This window comes from Achroia grisella, unplaced genomic scaffold (assembly GCF_030625045.1).
Source record: "Achroia grisella isolate CSIRO2021 unplaced genomic scaffold, CSIRO_AGI_Agris_v1 utg770, whole genome shotgun sequence".
NCBI classification, from domain to species: Eukaryota; Metazoa; Arthropoda; class Insecta; order Lepidoptera; family Pyralidae; genus Achroia; species Achroia grisella.
Window position 1 is genome coordinate 3,638,525 of NW_026713016.1, and position 17,871 is coordinate 3,656,395.

Genomic DNA, 17,871 nt, shown 5'->3' on the forward strand with positions numbered 1-17,871 from the left:
AATTAACGTAAAGAAAATAGATTTTAACTAGGCAGGTGAAACTACGAGGCTCATTATTAATAGATAATAGTAATAAATTAGATAATAACTGTAATAATAATGATGGATTATCTATAAGTACTTAATTAATCATTATTAGGGTGTAACTATATCTATGTACATGTTTATTATATATTTAAACATGTGAAATTGTTTTCTCTTAAGATAATATTTTATAAGGTAGGCCGGTATTGTAAAAATAAAATGCAAGTCATTTTTATTACATAAATAAGAAAAATGTATTTATATTTCAGTTAGCTTATATTATTATTCATGTTTTAGTTAGTTATTATTTTTACAGTTAAGTATTCATCATGCATTATGCGATATACCTACATGTAGGTACCTATAACTAGTTATATGACTATGTACATTTTCAAATCAGAACCAACTTAATTATATTTACTTATGTAAAATAATTTCACTTTTTTTAGTATATCGATTTAGAATGAATCTCAAACAGTTGGGCGATTGGAAAGAGAAAGTTCATAGTAGATATTTAGCTACAAAATTACATAGTAAATTAGTTTTTTTTATGCTAACTGCGACAAACAAGCTGTTGGTCCATCCGACGTTAAGTGCTAGATACAGATCGTCCGTTCTAAAAAATAGCTTATTATTGTATTGTACCGTCCCCAATACAATAACAAGCTATTTAGTTAGTTAGTTAAGTTAGTCATTACTTTATTATACTTATTATAAAATTTGTGAAATAGTGATGAAGAGAGAACTCTTTTTTTTACGTGTGTAAAAACACGGGGAATTAAGGTGAGATTTTAACAGAATATGTTGTTAAATATTGATTATTAAATTAAAGAAGCCTCAGAAAAGTACCTCAAGTAATTATTTCTTATTAATTTTAAATACACCATTTTAACTCCAAAATACTTTTCAAATAATTTATTTATGAAATAATAAATATTAATGTTTCATTTAATTTGTTGTTTATTGTTAATAGATTTAGACGCAGATAAAATCACAGGCACCACTACACACACAGTCATACATATATACCTACTACTTACTTTATTATTCGATCTCGGAAAATTATTTACTATGGATATATCAGAACGAGGAAATATACCTATTTATACTCTCCATTCTTTGCTATGGCTCTATCACGGATAATCCAATTACAGTAATAAATTACATAACAACCAATTGGGGCTACAATTCGGCATATAAGGCACATACTTATAATATTTATAATATTATAAGTATGTGCCTTATATGCCGAATAATTTCATATATTCATGAACTATAATTATAAGGCTTCAAAAAAAAAATAAGTAGGAATTAATTAAATTGCTGCCTAGGCGTGACTCGAACCCAGTACTCTGGTATAGTGGTGATGATGCCCTGCAGGCGTTGTGAGGGGCCCCGCAGCGGACGGCCCCCCGCGGGCGATACCCGGAACGCCTGCATGAACGCCGCGAACACCTGGAACATCGCCTGCCGCGCGTACGTCTCGCCAGCGCACAGACGACGGCCTAGAAACCAAAACAGACAGTACTATTTATGATTTTTTTATAAAAAAATCTATTATTGATTACATTATATTTATTAATAATATTTCCGGTTTATTTTATAGATCAAATACCTAAATAACTAAGTATTTTATATTAAGTTAATTTGAATAAAGATTATTTCTTTTACATAAATGTAAAGCGGAACTATTATTAATGAATAAGAAAGTTTTAAATGGTAGGTATTATTTTTTTATTTAATCTTTATTATAATAAATTTGTATGAACACGTTTGCATAATTTTTTGTATTCTACCAATCGGAACGCATACTCGTCACAAGAAGAATGAGTAAAAAAATTACGTGTTTCTCTTTTAAATAAATGTTGTTCAGAATAAATGCCAAATAACAAAGTAGACAAACATAAAAAATAGCAACTTGAGTAATAAAATTAATCAAACATAGTAATCAGAGCAGATCAGGCCCTACATGCAGCACCCGATTGCGAGTATAACGGGTGAACCAATATTATTAGCAGGCATTGAAATACTAACTGACCCGCGCAACGTTGTAGGGGTCTCATTATGCCGGATTTTGCAAAATTTTTATTGAAGGTATATAGATATCTTTTTGGGGGTAACGTGACGTTATATAACCTATACATAGGCTATTCAACACTAGTATTTTCCGTATCCGTTCCATAAGTCCTTTTGCGCGTTTGAAGTGTCATCTGCATCCGACCCCTATCGTCCGGTGAAGCTGTCCATGTCCAACAACATGAAGAATTTTCAAGATCAGAGATTAACTCTACAACCCCACAAACTCGCTATACACACATTATCGTATATAATGTAATCATAGATGTAGTAGGAGGTACCTAATAAGATATAATGTGAACTATAAATGTCGTGGAACGCAACATTTGAGATATCCATATTTCTCCAGTTTCTAGTATTAACGAATGAAGCCAGGAGAAGGTACCATCCTTTCTTAAAATATTTTATACAATATTATACAAAAAATTATGTCGGCCAGATCAAAATCAAAGTCTTTAGTGTCCTAAAGTTGTGATAGTCATCCACATTTTTTTTATATTATTTTATACATTCCTAACTGAAATCATGAGCGAATAGATATTAAACTTTTTGAGAATATAAAATAAGTGTCTATGATGCAATCAAAAATAGATATTGAAATATTTATGGGTGCAATGGCCTACATAAAAGTAACGACAGTGTACCAACATCGTAACCACTTAATGTGTGAGATAAATACACACTCACCACTATTTTGATTAGTGATTACGAACTTTATTTTGAAACGTCATCATTAAAGAGCAATGAACTCTCTTCTAAAATGCTAACAGATATAAAAAAAGAAAACATACGAGGATTAGTGAGCGAGTAAAATTATTACTTTTATCATCTGAATGATGATTGATGAAACATTTATTATATGATATATACCTATATATGAATTTATTTATTCTTTTGCACACAAAAATTGTATATGGCGTACTTAATGCCTAATGACATTGTCTACTAATCACTGTCGCGTTGATCAGTGATAATAAAACGGTGCAATAATAGATATAAAAACAAATAAATAAAGTGGCTAATGGCAACACAAACCGCCGGAGCCAAAAGAAGAGAAAAAAATAAAGAAAATATTTATATATAAATATATATCCAAATATATAAACAAACTAATATACCCAAATATGATCAGACTATATTCAGGTGGGTACCTAACTATATTTACAATGTGTATTCATGATAAACTTGCTGGTTTTTGCAACAAAATACAATGTTGTGTTTACGAAACCTTCTGTTGACAATACGCGTGTGGAACCTTTATTTCTATAGTTGTATACACTGTCCGCTACGGTAAGTAACTTAATGTTTTCCATCAAACAGACCGTGTACTCAATTACCATTAATATGTTATATCATAGCTATGGGGCTATTGATACATTACGTCAGACGTTTAAAGGCGTGGGGAGGAACGACAAAGTAAGTAAGCTTTGTATGACAAGGGGTGGAATCTTAAATTTCGTATTTAAGATTCCACCCCTTGTTTCAATATTAAATTACGAAATTAGAACTATTAAAGAAAAACTTAAATATAGCTACATATTTGAATAATATATATCAAAAAATAAATAAATCTTAAACATCTGATTGATATATTGATAAATATCTTTTGCTGTGCACAATAAAGAGTAAATCAAAAGTCTAAATCCATCTAAATAGTTATGAACAGTATTATAGGACTTACCAGCACCAAAAGGTAGAGATTTGTCTACACTGAGGTCCAGTCGTCCGTCCACAATGAACCTTTCGGGCCGGAAGTTCTCAGGGTCGCCCCAAATTTCCTTATCCATATGCAGCATGTGGAAGTTTGCATTGACCATTGTACCCTGAAGAATAATATTCATCTTAATAATATTATAAACGCAGAAGTTTGTTAGTGTGGATGGATGGATGAATGTTTGTTACTTTTTCACGCAATAATTACTTAATGGATATTTACAATATCTAATATAATTTCAACATTAGAATAACACATAAGATATAAATTTTACGTGGGTGTAACTACAACACAAGCAAGCACAACTAGTATAATATACCTTTATTGTCCATAGACTGAAGGTCCATGCCCATTTTTGTGTTTTTTTTATTTACTCTGTTTGATCCTTTCTTTCCTCGGTTTGCTTATTCCTCGAAAATATGTTGTGCCTTGCCGCAATTTATCTGCATTATCCTGATATTTTTTATTTTTCTCACCCTACAACTACGTAGAATCATGCATTGTGATAGTTTTTTCTCATCAATTGGTATACTATTTGTCATTTGTATCCTATTATATTTCCAGCAAATAATATCAAATAAAATAATTAGGATAATAAAATCTATTATATTATGCACAATTCTGTTAAGAACCTAAAGTTATATAGTTTATAAGTTTTACTTTTATTTTACTATCATGTATTATTCAGTGATTGTACTTTTGATTTTAACTGTACCTAAATCACAGAAAGTGAAATCATGATGCCACTGGTTTTCATTAATTAGAAAACTAGTTTAATGATTGCCGATTATTTAATACGGTCTCTCGTATGTGTATTAATGCCGTAACATAACATTATAATGTGTAGTTCAATGTTATAATAGTTGAAAGTACCGTCGTAAGCAATAGGTGCTTGACCACCATACTTTTGATCAAAAGGTAGTGAGTTGCAATCTGACTGTTGTAAAAGAAACTGTGTATTTTAATGAAATTAATAGCCTATTATTATCTGATGTATAAGCTATATTTCTGTAAAGTTTCATTAAAATCCGTTCAGTGGTTTTTGCGTAAAAGAGTAACAAACATTCATCCAAACTCAAAAACTTTCGCGCTTATAATATTACTAAAATAAAAACCACAGGCTTAAACAAAAGAGTCTGTTGACGACTAAATAAGATTACACACTCTACCATGTATTTGATACATGATACATGGTAATTTGTGTAATGTTTTTTTATTAATGTAACGTATTTTATATATATAATTAAAAAAATTACACTCTCCTCTTTTTTACTATATGAACTCGCACGCACTTATGCGATTATTAATTTCATACTCCTCCATCCGCTCAATTTTCGTAGAGAGGTACAAAGTTTCTGCTTCACGTATTAATATATAGATAATTTTGATTGATTTTCCGATAACAAATTAAATTCAGCGATAGTCTCGTCTCCTTTAACATTGGATTTAAAGAAATCAAGCTAAATGTCAAGTGTTGCGTACACCTCAACGTCGACAGTTTAGAATAATACCTTTGACTATATTATCTGGATTAAGAGACGAGAAGGTATATATTTAAAATACCTTAGGTATATCGAATCCATGGAACTTAGTGTCGTTAATTGCACAATGTGGAACACCCAACGGTACAAGCGTGTCAAAACGCATCGCTTCCCGCAAACACGCCTCCGTGTAGGGCATGCTGAAAAAAAACAAACACAGTAAAGTAATAATAAATATAATGCATGTATTTTGTGGGTATTTGAAGGATAGTGATATTAAGAAATGTAAGTGTTGTGTTATAATGTAAATGATTTCATATTCAATATTTGCATCCCTTTACGGGGTGCTGCATGTAATGTACTATTATTTAGTAAGATCCAAAACTGTACCATGTAGCAATAGCAAGCAAATAAATAAATAGTTATTATTTTTAATGAATAAATAAACAGTCCTTTTATTTCTTAGTTTGACGGCTTCGTTGGTTTTACGGTTTAGCACACCGCTTTACCATTGCTTGCACGGTACAAACATTTGTGTTCATTATTATAATTGTATTTATTAAGTGTTTTCTATATATATTGTGTATGTATTTACTAGAAAATGTGTATTGAAGTATTTCTGTAAATTGTTTAATATCTATAGTAGGTACATACAAACTTCGCTTAGTTTGAGAATAGATCGCGCTATGTGAATTATAATTCATTTTTCATTTATAATGTTGCATGCTATTATCTACGTTTACAATCTCTACAATTTTGGCTACATATTACGTACAATTATATGCAAAAACCATAGGAAGATTGGGAAGTCTTTCAAAAATAATTTCACGCCGCCTGCATCCGATCTTGCATAGCAACTACACCTTACTTAACAAAGTGAAATGTGGCAATAAAATTACTGGGTCGCCATCATAGAGGTAGTAACGTACTTACGCCCTAGTGGCATGTTTTTATGGCGTCACGGTTTAGTTTTTATAATTATTTTGTAATTTGGTATCAATGAAAGTTGATAAGTAGTTTGGGTTTGTAAATAAAATATAGCGTCTTGTTTTGTTTATAGCAATAGAAATGGACACTTATACGAGTAAAATGGTGGTTAAATAAAACACTGAATAACTCACACTACACCATCTAGTCCCGAATTAAGCAGAGATTGTGCTATGAGTAAGCTATGAGTATACTTAGAAAACATCCAGACCAATACAAGCAATTATACCCATGAATAAAAATATTTGGACCGTGCGAGGAATCAAACTCGCGACCATTGGAAGTAAGGCGATGTTGTAAACAGCTAGACTACCCAGGACGCCATCGAGGTTACCGAAAACTCTACCAAGTTTTCGGTTCTTCTTTGCCTAGAAGACAAGCTTGGCGATTCAAAAATTAAACACTGCCAGTATGTTGGGTATACTACCTCGATGTGCCGCGTTGGAAGACAAATGCTACGTGTGAAGATAAGTACGGTCTATCACGCGCGAATGAGCCATATTCTGGCCGGCTTTCCGCAGGAAAGAATAACCGTGTAAACGAGGACAAAGAGAACAAGACCGCGAGCGACGCCAGTCCACGAATTCCTGCGTCTCTAACTCGTGTACTTTAGCATCTTTGTGTAAAATATAATTATAATTGCAAAATGACAATGAAAGAAATTTAACTATGAACCACACTTTAAAGGTGTCTTTGTAAAATAAAAGCTGTGGTATAAAAATAAAATTTTAATAGAATGTGAAATGACCATATAAATATACCCATAACCACGCGCAAAAGAGTGAACACAAAAAATAATTAAATGCAATCACCACGATTGCACACGCTGGCTTTCCCGTTAATAATCCCGCGCTCCGTTAAATAATGTGTCCTGTGTTGCTGTCGTATAATGATGTTTCTTTTTAATAAAAAAGTAAAAATAAAAATAGAATTGCCGCAAAAAATATATTAATTCTTACTTTTTTCTATCATCTAGGTTGGGTAAGCGACCGCTGCCCACAACACGGTCGATCTCCTCATGCACCCGATCCTGTATATAGGGCCTTAGCAGTAAATGTTCCACGAGCATTGTAAGTACTGCCTCGACTGCCGTCGCAGCAGGGAACATATAGTCTACGCAGATCAGCGCCAACTGGTCCACTGCAATACCAGATATTTCAGTAATTTTCAAGTTGAGCGTTTGCATTTTTATGTTTTAATGACAAATAGGCTGATGGTCTATAGAGACTGTCGCCTATATACATGAACAGTATCATGGACATGACACGTTATTACCTGACGTCACTGGTGCCATTCATGCGCTGCAATTCCAGAAGACTAAGATATCATGCCTCCGTATCCATATTCACGGCCTTCTCTCACCCTTAAAATGAAACATTGTACAAAGCAAGGTGGCTGAAATAGGTTGTTGAATATACTAAAGAAGACGACTTGAGATAGCTTTGTGAAAGACAATGTCTAGCTCAGTAAACCTAAGTACATATAATTGTTACAAATGATTATTTGTGGACATAATGTGTCTAACAGTTGTGTAATTGAATTTACATACCTGAAAATTATTGCATAAATAGCAATGAGATCGTCTTTTATACACTTTTTAACATAGGCGTTTATGTACTTCTTTAACTTCTTCTTTATGTGCATTAAATAACTGTAACCATCCATTAATTCATATATCTTAACAGAGACTTAAAATACTTTGTTCAGAGTCCTGGGTCGTTTTGGTGAAATCTTTTTGAAGGGTGAGGTGAGGTAGTGCAATTACAGGACAAACTCCGTTCGTGCTTGGTGTTGTTTATATATGGGTGCCGGCTTCCACTTTCCATTAGGTGAGCCATCAGTTTTTTTTGGCATTCCAGCTATATAAAAATAATTATTTTATATCATAAATACCTGAAAATGTAGATTTGCCTTTCTCCGCAATTTCTTCCTTCATTTTTCTAATGTACATGTCCAGGAAATGCCTATCATGAGAGGAATCATGTGTAGCCATTACGTCATTAATTACATTCTGAAAATTATATTAGAAAAGTTTCTAATTGATATAACCTTAGTATGTCTTTCTTAATATAAATAATTCTTCGTGTGCTTGGAGTTTAATAGAAGTTAAGTACTTCTATTAAACTCCTTTACCGATTTGGATTGAATTTTAGGTATATATTTCAATAGGTTCCTGGGTAATTTGAAAACATAATTAGACCTAGTAGGTGGAGTTCCTTAACCGAGCAGTACGCTGATAGCCAAAAGTTGAATAGCTACCCCCTTCCGGCTTCGCACGGCTCTAAATGTATTATACATATAAACCAACCACTTGAATCACTCTGTCTGTTGCAAAAAACTACATTGCGAACAGATGTTTAATAAGGATTCATACAGTATAAAATGAAGTCGCTTCCACATGATTGTTTCTATTTATTTTATTTAAAATAAATAAATAAAAACAATATTTGGTCGAAACTACATTTTAAGATGAGGTTATATCTAGTAATTCTCTGGTAAAGGAATTACTATAATAAAATATAACTAAAATAACCCTAGAGACACTCAATCTCTCATCATCTATTGCGACGATATATTCAAATGAATTCAACATTTGGACAATGCGCGATTACCCCATTTGGAATAACAGTATTGAATATATTTATTTCTTTATATGTTTTGACTTACCGTAAAAAAATCCAACAGATATTGATTGCCTTTCTTTAATCCAGTGTATCCACTATAATTTGGTAAAATATCCTTCAGCCACGGTGTGAGTGCGAGTGCACCACCTATGTCATTGGAACTCCTTTGGAAAACCAGCGTCCATTTAGCTAATTCCCAGAGAGTTTTGTAATCGGATCTCGGGACTGTCATTCGACTGACGACGTGGAGTATGCCATTGATAAATGGCGCAGCGAAGTAATGAGGAAGGTAGATTAGATCTCCCTTCACTAGTTTCTGTTGGACGCAATAAACGAAAACATGGTATAGTTAGTTTCAGAAACAATGATCGATTAAAATAATAATCTCAGGACAACGAACTCTTGTCCCAAGAGACTAAACAATTGATTTAAATACATACATAATATACATAGGATACACTAAGTTTGTACCGTGCGAGGCATAAATTTTGTATTTTTATGGGTTTCAAAATCTATTTCAATCAATTAGAATGTCAAATCTCCAATAAACGTAAGGGTCCGTAAGGGATTAGAATGTAGATAAAAGATCCTTAGAAGACAAACGAAATATTATTTTGCGACTTCATTATATGTATGAAATCGCAAAATAATATTTTGTTTGTCTGTTATTATGTTACAAATTCTCTGAATTAAGATGAGATTTTAATAGAATATGTGTTTAATTCATAGTTTACAAAATATAGGGTTAAGAAAGCTGAGAATAACACCCACCAAAAGCGATGATGTAATTAATTAGGTATATTATTATAATATTTTCAATATGCCGCCTACTACTTTATGGATTAATTTATTAATTAAGTAATAGATACTTTGTTTTGATTTGATTAGATTGTTTTTGTCGATTGATTATTTTCAATAGAAGGTGTCGTATAAATGCTTTAATCAAAGTGGCAAGAGAATGTTACTTAATTAGTACTTCATAAATTCACTTTATCGATAGACCTGACGTTTGCTCTGTGTCGACCCGCAACTAGGTTGTATTTTAAAACTCAACCTACTTGTATCTGATATGCAATATTACGTACGACAATAGGTAGTAAGTAATATTCTATTATCCGTAGTATAAAAAAACTGCGAAACAAATATATCTGTAGTAGGTACTACCGATAAGTTAGTCAGCGACACAAAAGAAATATTGTTCACTTAGGTACTTTTTTATTTACAAGTACCCACATTATTAAAAAATAATCACATACGTTCAATTATGGTGAATTGCCATTGTGAAGGAAACATATATAAGAAAAAAATATGCTGAATTGAGTGGGTTCTTCTTTTGTTTATCTCTATTGCACTTATAATAAACAATAATAAACGATGTTGTATTTTTTGGTTTCACAATTTTATAAGACTTCCTGCGAAATTGTAATCTGTGTTAACTGAACTTGGCTATTTAATGTAATGTGTATTATGCTATTTTCAGAAAATAACATTACGTACGAGTTTTAAATATTTATTACCATTTCAGCGTCATTCTTGGGTCCATGTATTGTCATATCCAACATTTCTTTGATCTCGCTCTCTAATACTGATTCTAAAGTGCCATCACGTCTTCCAAACCCGTAGTCCCTCATATACCGAAGGGAGAATCGCCTTTGTACATGCCAGAAGTAGCCATCCGTGAAGAATATACCTTCGAATTAAATTGTGCGTTATCCAGCAGTTTTTCTTCATATCAGGTCTCTTCAGAAGTCAAAAGGCTAAATACTTTTTATGTAACTGGTCAGCAAAGAAGCTCACGACTCTCCAGATAGAAAGTGGCACCCGTTGCTTATATGCACGACAAGTATGATGAAAATCATGTCATACGTCATGCGTTGCCATTCCGGAGAAAATTCCATACCCCTATAATTCATCATCACTGGCATGTCTCTCATATATTTTAACTATATATCAATTAACTGATTATATAAAAGAATTATATTTGAATGAATTCAATTTTATTTAAATAAACGATGGAATAATTACTTATTAATCTTATTTATTTCAATAAACTTACCCAATCTTTTCCAGTAGGCTCTAAGCCTACCCAAAATAATGTCCGTTCGTCCATCAAAGTCCTCATGATTCAACATTTCTTTGATCATAGTGGAATCATTCACAATTATCGTTGGTAATGTTCCCAAGAAAAGACCCACTATTTTAGTATCGTACCACTCCCCAAGTCTTTGGAAAGCCAACGATAGATTGTTAACCGCAGTGGCCAGGACTATCCAGTAGGCGCCGTATATTGGTAACCGTGGAGGTCCTGCAGAAAATAGTTCTTTAGATTACGTTTATTTTAAGGACGTATGACTGCCAGTGCCGGATTAGCCTATAAGCAAGAGCAGCAGACGCAACGGGCTTCTCGCACTAAACAAAAATTATAATAAAGATACTGGTGTCTGCGTATAAAGTCTAAGCGGATTGCGAGTTAACAGATTGAGGTGGTTAATGTTAGTCATGTTATGTAGAAGAACGAGGATCATGTCTAGAAGAAAAATTTTGCATGAACATCGATGGATGGAAGAAAAAGACCAAAAAAGAGATGGACGGATTGTGTGAAAACAGATATGTATAACAGGAGAGTAAGTAAGGTGATGACGGCTGATAGGGATCAGTGCAAGAGTAGGACATACTGCGCCAACACAAAATAATGGGTTAAAAGTAAGGCAAAAAAGTTTAAGCGGATTATTACAAGGTTAATTATTAGCGACAGTCATTTTTTAAACCTAAACTTAAGAATCCAGATCAAAACATGGGACCTCTTCAAAAATTTAATCCGGCCGGTACTGATGACTGGATGATTATTTTAAAGACAGATCTGATTAAAGAAGTTCATTAGGAATCGCGTAGGTGGTAGGCAATATAAATAGATCGATTTGATATATAATGACTACACTATAATATTCTCTTATCTGTGGCTTCAGTTAGGTGCGTAATAATTGTTAATTTTTAGGTATAATTTTAGATGAATTATTACCCAAATTAGTATGACATAATTATGTACAACCATAGCTGTTCTCAGCTGTCATATATTGTTATCTCGCGCTAATTAGGCTATTAATGACAAATCGTATCACAATTACGTATAAGTGCATGGAGATAATTAATTATAATAATTAATACATTTATGAGCACATTTATATGTGGTTAATACTAACGAAGGCCTCCGCAGTCTAGCGATTTGACACACAGTCTTACTTCTTAAGATCGCGGGTTCAATTCTTGCACGATATAAACATTTGGATTCACGAATATTGGTAACGAATAATAATAATAATAATCTCAGGACAATTCATACAGCGCCATCTAGACCCAAGCTAAGCTAGCTAAAGTTTGTATTATGGGCACGAGATAACTGATACAAATACATAGAAAACACCCAGACCGATACAAACAATCATACTCATGAATACAAATGTTTGTGCCGTGCGAGGAATCGAACCCGCGACCATCGGACATAAAGCTAGACCGCTAGACCACCGAGGTCGTCAAAATGGTATGGGTGTAATTATGTAGGTAGCTATGTATTTACAAAGAATATATTATTGTACAATTTCAGAAATTTAGCTATTTAATCACAGTACCTAAAGATTTTAGGTTACTACTAGATGGCACTGTGTGAATAGCCCTAGATTTATTGTAAATAGATAGCGGTCTTTATAGGTATAACTTAAATAGACCTATAATTATATAATATAGTTTATGAGATATGAAATGTTGTGCTTACGTCTAAAATATAGGTACTAAAGCAAATTACATCCATATCACACCAGACATTGAGAGTAAATTCTACACAATAAGAGACAATCACTTTATGTTAATAATATTAGCATATACTTATTATTAGCATATTAGCAATCATAGTTCGGACTTCGTACTGCACAATATATGTAGATTAATATGTATGAAAAGTTACAAAATATACCTATATTAAATACAAATTAACTAATTAGAAAAATATCCATATAAAAACTGGCACTTGTAAAGTCTCTCCCGTTAAGGAAAGAATTTCACTAGGGTTATCTACATTAAATCCGAATTTATGATATAAAATAATACTACTGTAATTAAATTCGGCTTATTGCATACTAAGTATACAGACCATGGTAAGCTTTGAATAGTATTTTATGCTCTAAATCATTTGTTTACTGTCTTCTGCGTTTCAATCAAAATATTAAAAATGTTATTCACATTAAAAAATACTAGCTAACTTTTTCGGAATTCGCGTATAACTTCACTACGTGTTTGGTAGTCATAAGATCCATCTGTCTACCAAATTTCTTACTCATCCGTCCAATAGTTTTTGAGGGAAAGATAACAAGCAATAATTCAACTTAATATTGAGAAATTTTACGTTGTTTTTTCTAGTTACTAGTTTCATATCACAATAATCCCTATTCTAAGGCAGTAATGAGAGTCATGACCCTTAACAAGAATATTCTTTATCTCAGTACCTATAAAATACATCTTTATGAAAGAAAGAAAGAAAGAAAGATAGAAAGAAAGAAAGAATGTATTAATAATAATAATAAACGTATATATAAAATTAGAAGGATTACATTGGCACGTAATTTCTTAAATTGTCTGCATACAATTTAAGAAATACTTGACTTCTTAATCTGCATCGCTTACCACATGTGTCTTCTCTGATACACTCGTAAGTACATAGGTATGTATGTCGAATGTCAATAAAATTGTAACCGTTAAAACTACTAACAACACTCACCAAGCTCCGAGGTATTTGACGAGGCATAGTGGTTTATGGGCAAACGATTGTAACTTGTGAAAGCAATGTTAATTAGATACATTTACAGTTCGGTAGGAGTACCAACTCAAAAATATGTAGATAGTACCATGTTAATAAAACCACCGCCTCTTAATCCATGCTAGTAAGTAGGTGTTGAAATTTTGATGCATTTCAAAGAACTGCACAGTTAGAAAACGGTTAAAGTACAGTGTTTCACTAATACTTACAGAAAAATAGTACATTTGTTTTACTTAATGAAGATTAAATAAATAAGTCAAACAAATAATTTTATGAACACGTTTTTAATCAATAACTCTGATAGGTAAACATAACAAAAATAAAATTGGGAATAAACGGGTTTCAGCCCAAAGAGGACAGTGAATCTATCCTCTCTACGTTTCTGTCGAAATCTTGACCGTAAATTAATGGAATAAAAAATAATAAAATTTCTCTACTTTTCGTTTACAATCATATTAAGAATAAACTGGCATAAATCATTATAACGAACTATTAGGTAGGTTAATTAAAATTCACAATACCGTACAACTAAGATCTCAAATTGTTCGTAATCATAAAATAACAAAGCTATTAATTTCAATCTTTAAAATTGAGAATTATTAGTACCAGTGTTCCACAATCAAGGGGCTGAGGACATGCAAGTGATTGGTATCACAATAGCTAATGATGTGAGCCATTAAATTGGTGTAATATGGTTTTATCTATTCAAATTTTAGTAGTTTATTTATCAATTAGCACAGATTAATATTAAAGTTTTTATAAACAAAGAAATCAATAGGTTTCTACTATTGCATTCTATCTATTCTTCTATAACGCTAGAAGACACTGCTCTACATTGATAAAGCCGTGAAGTAGGAAATCTATAGCGGATAAATGTGAAGAGAACGGGGCAATGACCGTGCCCAAGAGTATTATTGTTTTATTAATAAAAGGTTCTTCTGACGAAATTTACCTTTAACTTACATACACATATACGATAAGCACAGCAATGCAGCATTGCCAAAGGTTATAAACGATATGTAAAAATAAAAACAATCTATTGTAGTAACAAGTTTATCACTAACAAAAATAGTTTTTTTTGTTATTGTTTATGGTATGAGTACTGGTACAATCGTTACTAGGATTGTCGTCATTCAATTTTTTTTTTACATTTGTACAGCTATAAAATAGATTGTAAGAATAATTACATGCTGTATGAAAATATCGTTTTTCTATATAACTAAAATGGCAAAGGAGCGGCCCACCTAGTGGATAACGTCGCTGACATAAACAGCGTCTATACATTGTTCCCCACATGTATAAGATTAAATGCGATGCCTGCTTACGCTGTAATGTTACTGCAGAGTTCAACTGCTTGGAGTTAGAAATGGGTAAAACAGAACTATCAATGCATAAAACTTTATAATTGTTAATGGCTTTGCATTAAAACTATATTTCATGAAATTAGATATGAACCTATATATAATTTATATCTTACCTGCTGGAAAGTTCGGTAGTGTTTTGAAAGCATTTTTATAACAACGGACTATTGAATATGTAACAATGGACAGTCCAATGACTGCCCCAACACTAATCATTTCTTACAAAGTCTAGGACCCAAGTTGTTGCTACAATGTTAAAATTATTATTGAACGCGAATACACAATTCTACAGATTGTCGTGGTCAACAATAGTATGAACTCCTATTTTCTTTAGACGGTTCCGTATGCAGTATAAAGTATATTCTATATCAAATATAGCGCATATACTATATGTAATGGACTGTGTTCTGAAGAACTAAAAGATTTCACATGATGCCCACGGCTACATTTATCATGACACCGCTCACCATTGACAGAGGCACTCGCTGGTACCGAAGTGGTCTCGGACAGTGCGGTTTCAGAGGAGCTTTTACCTGCGTAAACTTACAATTAGATTGTGGAATGAACTACCTTTTCTCGAGGGATAGATACATAAGATTTTTCAATAACTCTTAAGAACTTTTAATAAACCTTAATTTGCCCATATTAAGGTTTCTTAAGTTGGCAACGCGCACGGCCGTATGCCTGTTTGCCACCATCGTAGTATAAAAAAATACATGTAACCTGTAATAGGTGCAAAGTGAAAATCAAAAGGCAAAAGCATTTAATTTGTATAGGACATTTTTAGTCACATTATTTTTCAATATAAATTATTAACAGTGTCCAGTCCAATTTAAAGTGATTGTTTCAATCGAGAAGAACTGTCAAGAAAGGTAACTGGTTTAATTATGACATCTTAGTAACAACTCAATTCTGCTTTAGGTAACGTTAATGTCCATGACGCTTTGCAGATAATAAGCGATGGTTACCACTTACCATCAGGAGCCATCAGCAACCAATCTAGTTAAATAAAAAAAAAAATCGGCTAGCTCATCCACTTGAGAAGAATTAGTTGAGTCAAACGAAACGTACGTTTCGTATCATCTAAAATCTACTTTCTAATAAATTTTGGTTGACTGCGACTAACAAAGTCGGCTAGTCTATACCTCAGCATTTTAATGAATAATTTAAAACGATATTTTGCTATCACATAAAGCTGCTAATTTTATTTTGAGTATTTCAAAACCTATTTCCTTCCCTTCCCTAACTAATTCTCTTCGTGCCTCTTCTAATTCATTCAGTTCTATTCCGTTCCATTCATTCTCATTTTATCATGAACTGCATTGTATATTGTAGGTACTATGAAATGATGTTTAAATTAGAGTGCTAGAAACAATTTGTACAGGTAATGGGGTTTTACAGGCAATATTTCATATTTTTCTTTTTATACATTCGAACATAAATATTAAAAGACAGTAGCTGAATTGACATTGCCGTTCTCGAGATTTCCGCTTAACAACATATTAATTTTAAAGTAGATTAGTATATATATGGCTTTATTCGTATTAACCAGATAATAAATTATAAAAAACATAACATAAACTTTATTGTCATAAGTAGCTACATAGGCAACTAAAAGATGAAAATAGACGCTGAATTAAATACTTGGCACATTAGCAATGTCATCATACAATCTAGATATGTGAAGGTTTGCAGCAAATTAGCTGTTTCTAATTGGTCGCCAATTAAACAATAAATAATTACTCCTGAAGCATCATAATAACCACGATTTTATCCTCGAAGGCTAGTGCACATTTAGACTACATTAGATAATGCATACTAATAATATAATCGCAAATGGTCTGTCTGTAACAAAATAGACAAAAACTACTATTCCACGACGATACGACTAAATGTATCCTGACGTGAAGATGTATAAGATTATGAGGAAAAATAGAGATTATCTATAATCTAATAAATAAGAGACGAAGTCGCTAGTAAAAGCCAGTTTGTCAAAGTTTATTATAAATTCTATAGCGTAACCCTAAAGTCACGTCATTGCTCTTTACGTGTCATTGATAATATATAACTAACAAGATAAATGTTTTTACATTATGATAAGGCATATTGTATGTAAATATTGTAATGATTATGTTAATTTACTTATAAATCATCTTTTGTCTGTACCTAAAAAGCCTCGATTAATTAAACTAATGTCATCTAAATATATCTATTTTAGATTTATTTTTGTTGATCTAATAATGTAATGATTTGTTTATAAATTAATTATAATGATAAAGTACACAATAATGACGATAATTGTTTTTCTGGGTACTTTATTTCAATTAATTATTAAATTAAAATTCGTATTGACTAATACCGAATAATTAGTATGTAATGAATAGATGTAATGATTTTATATTTATATACATTTTCTATTAAAATTGTAACTACAGAAATTTCATAAGAAGAATTACTAATGAAATATTGTTTTTTGTATGTTCCACAAAAATATATACTAATACATAAAGAGTTATAGCCATTATTAGAATTTTTAATGACACATAAAACTGTATTATATTAGTTACGGTTAGGTACGGTTTAAACTGCTGTTATCTACTTTCGTTTTGAAATTAGAAATAAGGCCGTTTACATAAAATAGACATATGTACATACTGGGGATTTGCAAGTCTGCACAGTTATCCAATATGTTCTCTATTCGGAAATATATCGTTATATCCTCATAGATAAAAGATAAGACCTACTTGTTTAAAGAAAGAGGTCTGAAATAAATTTGGTGCGTATCGTAGTCGGCATA

At 32.0% G+C, this 17,871-nt stretch overlaps 1 protein-coding gene across 1 annotated transcript; it reads right to left on the reverse strand.

The window, feature by feature from the left end:
- Positions 1-1,311: 1,311 nt before the first annotated feature.
- Positions 1,312-15,329, reverse strand: LOC131850460 (probable cytochrome P450 304a1). Its single transcript, XM_059200681.1, has 9 exons — positions 15,191-15,329; positions 10,963-11,211; positions 10,424-10,596; positions 8,950-9,222; positions 8,176-8,293; positions 7,242-7,422; positions 5,378-5,495; positions 3,782-3,923; positions 1,312-1,529 (listed from the first exon to the last, which is right to left on the reverse strand). The coding sequence occupies exons 1-9, from the start codon at positions 15,288-15,290 to the stop codon at positions 1,336-1,338; spliced, it is 1,548 nt and encodes a 515-aa protein (XP_059056664.1). The 5' UTR covers positions 15,291-15,329; the 3' UTR covers positions 1,312-1,335.
- Positions 15,330-17,871: the final 2,542 nt, after the last annotated feature.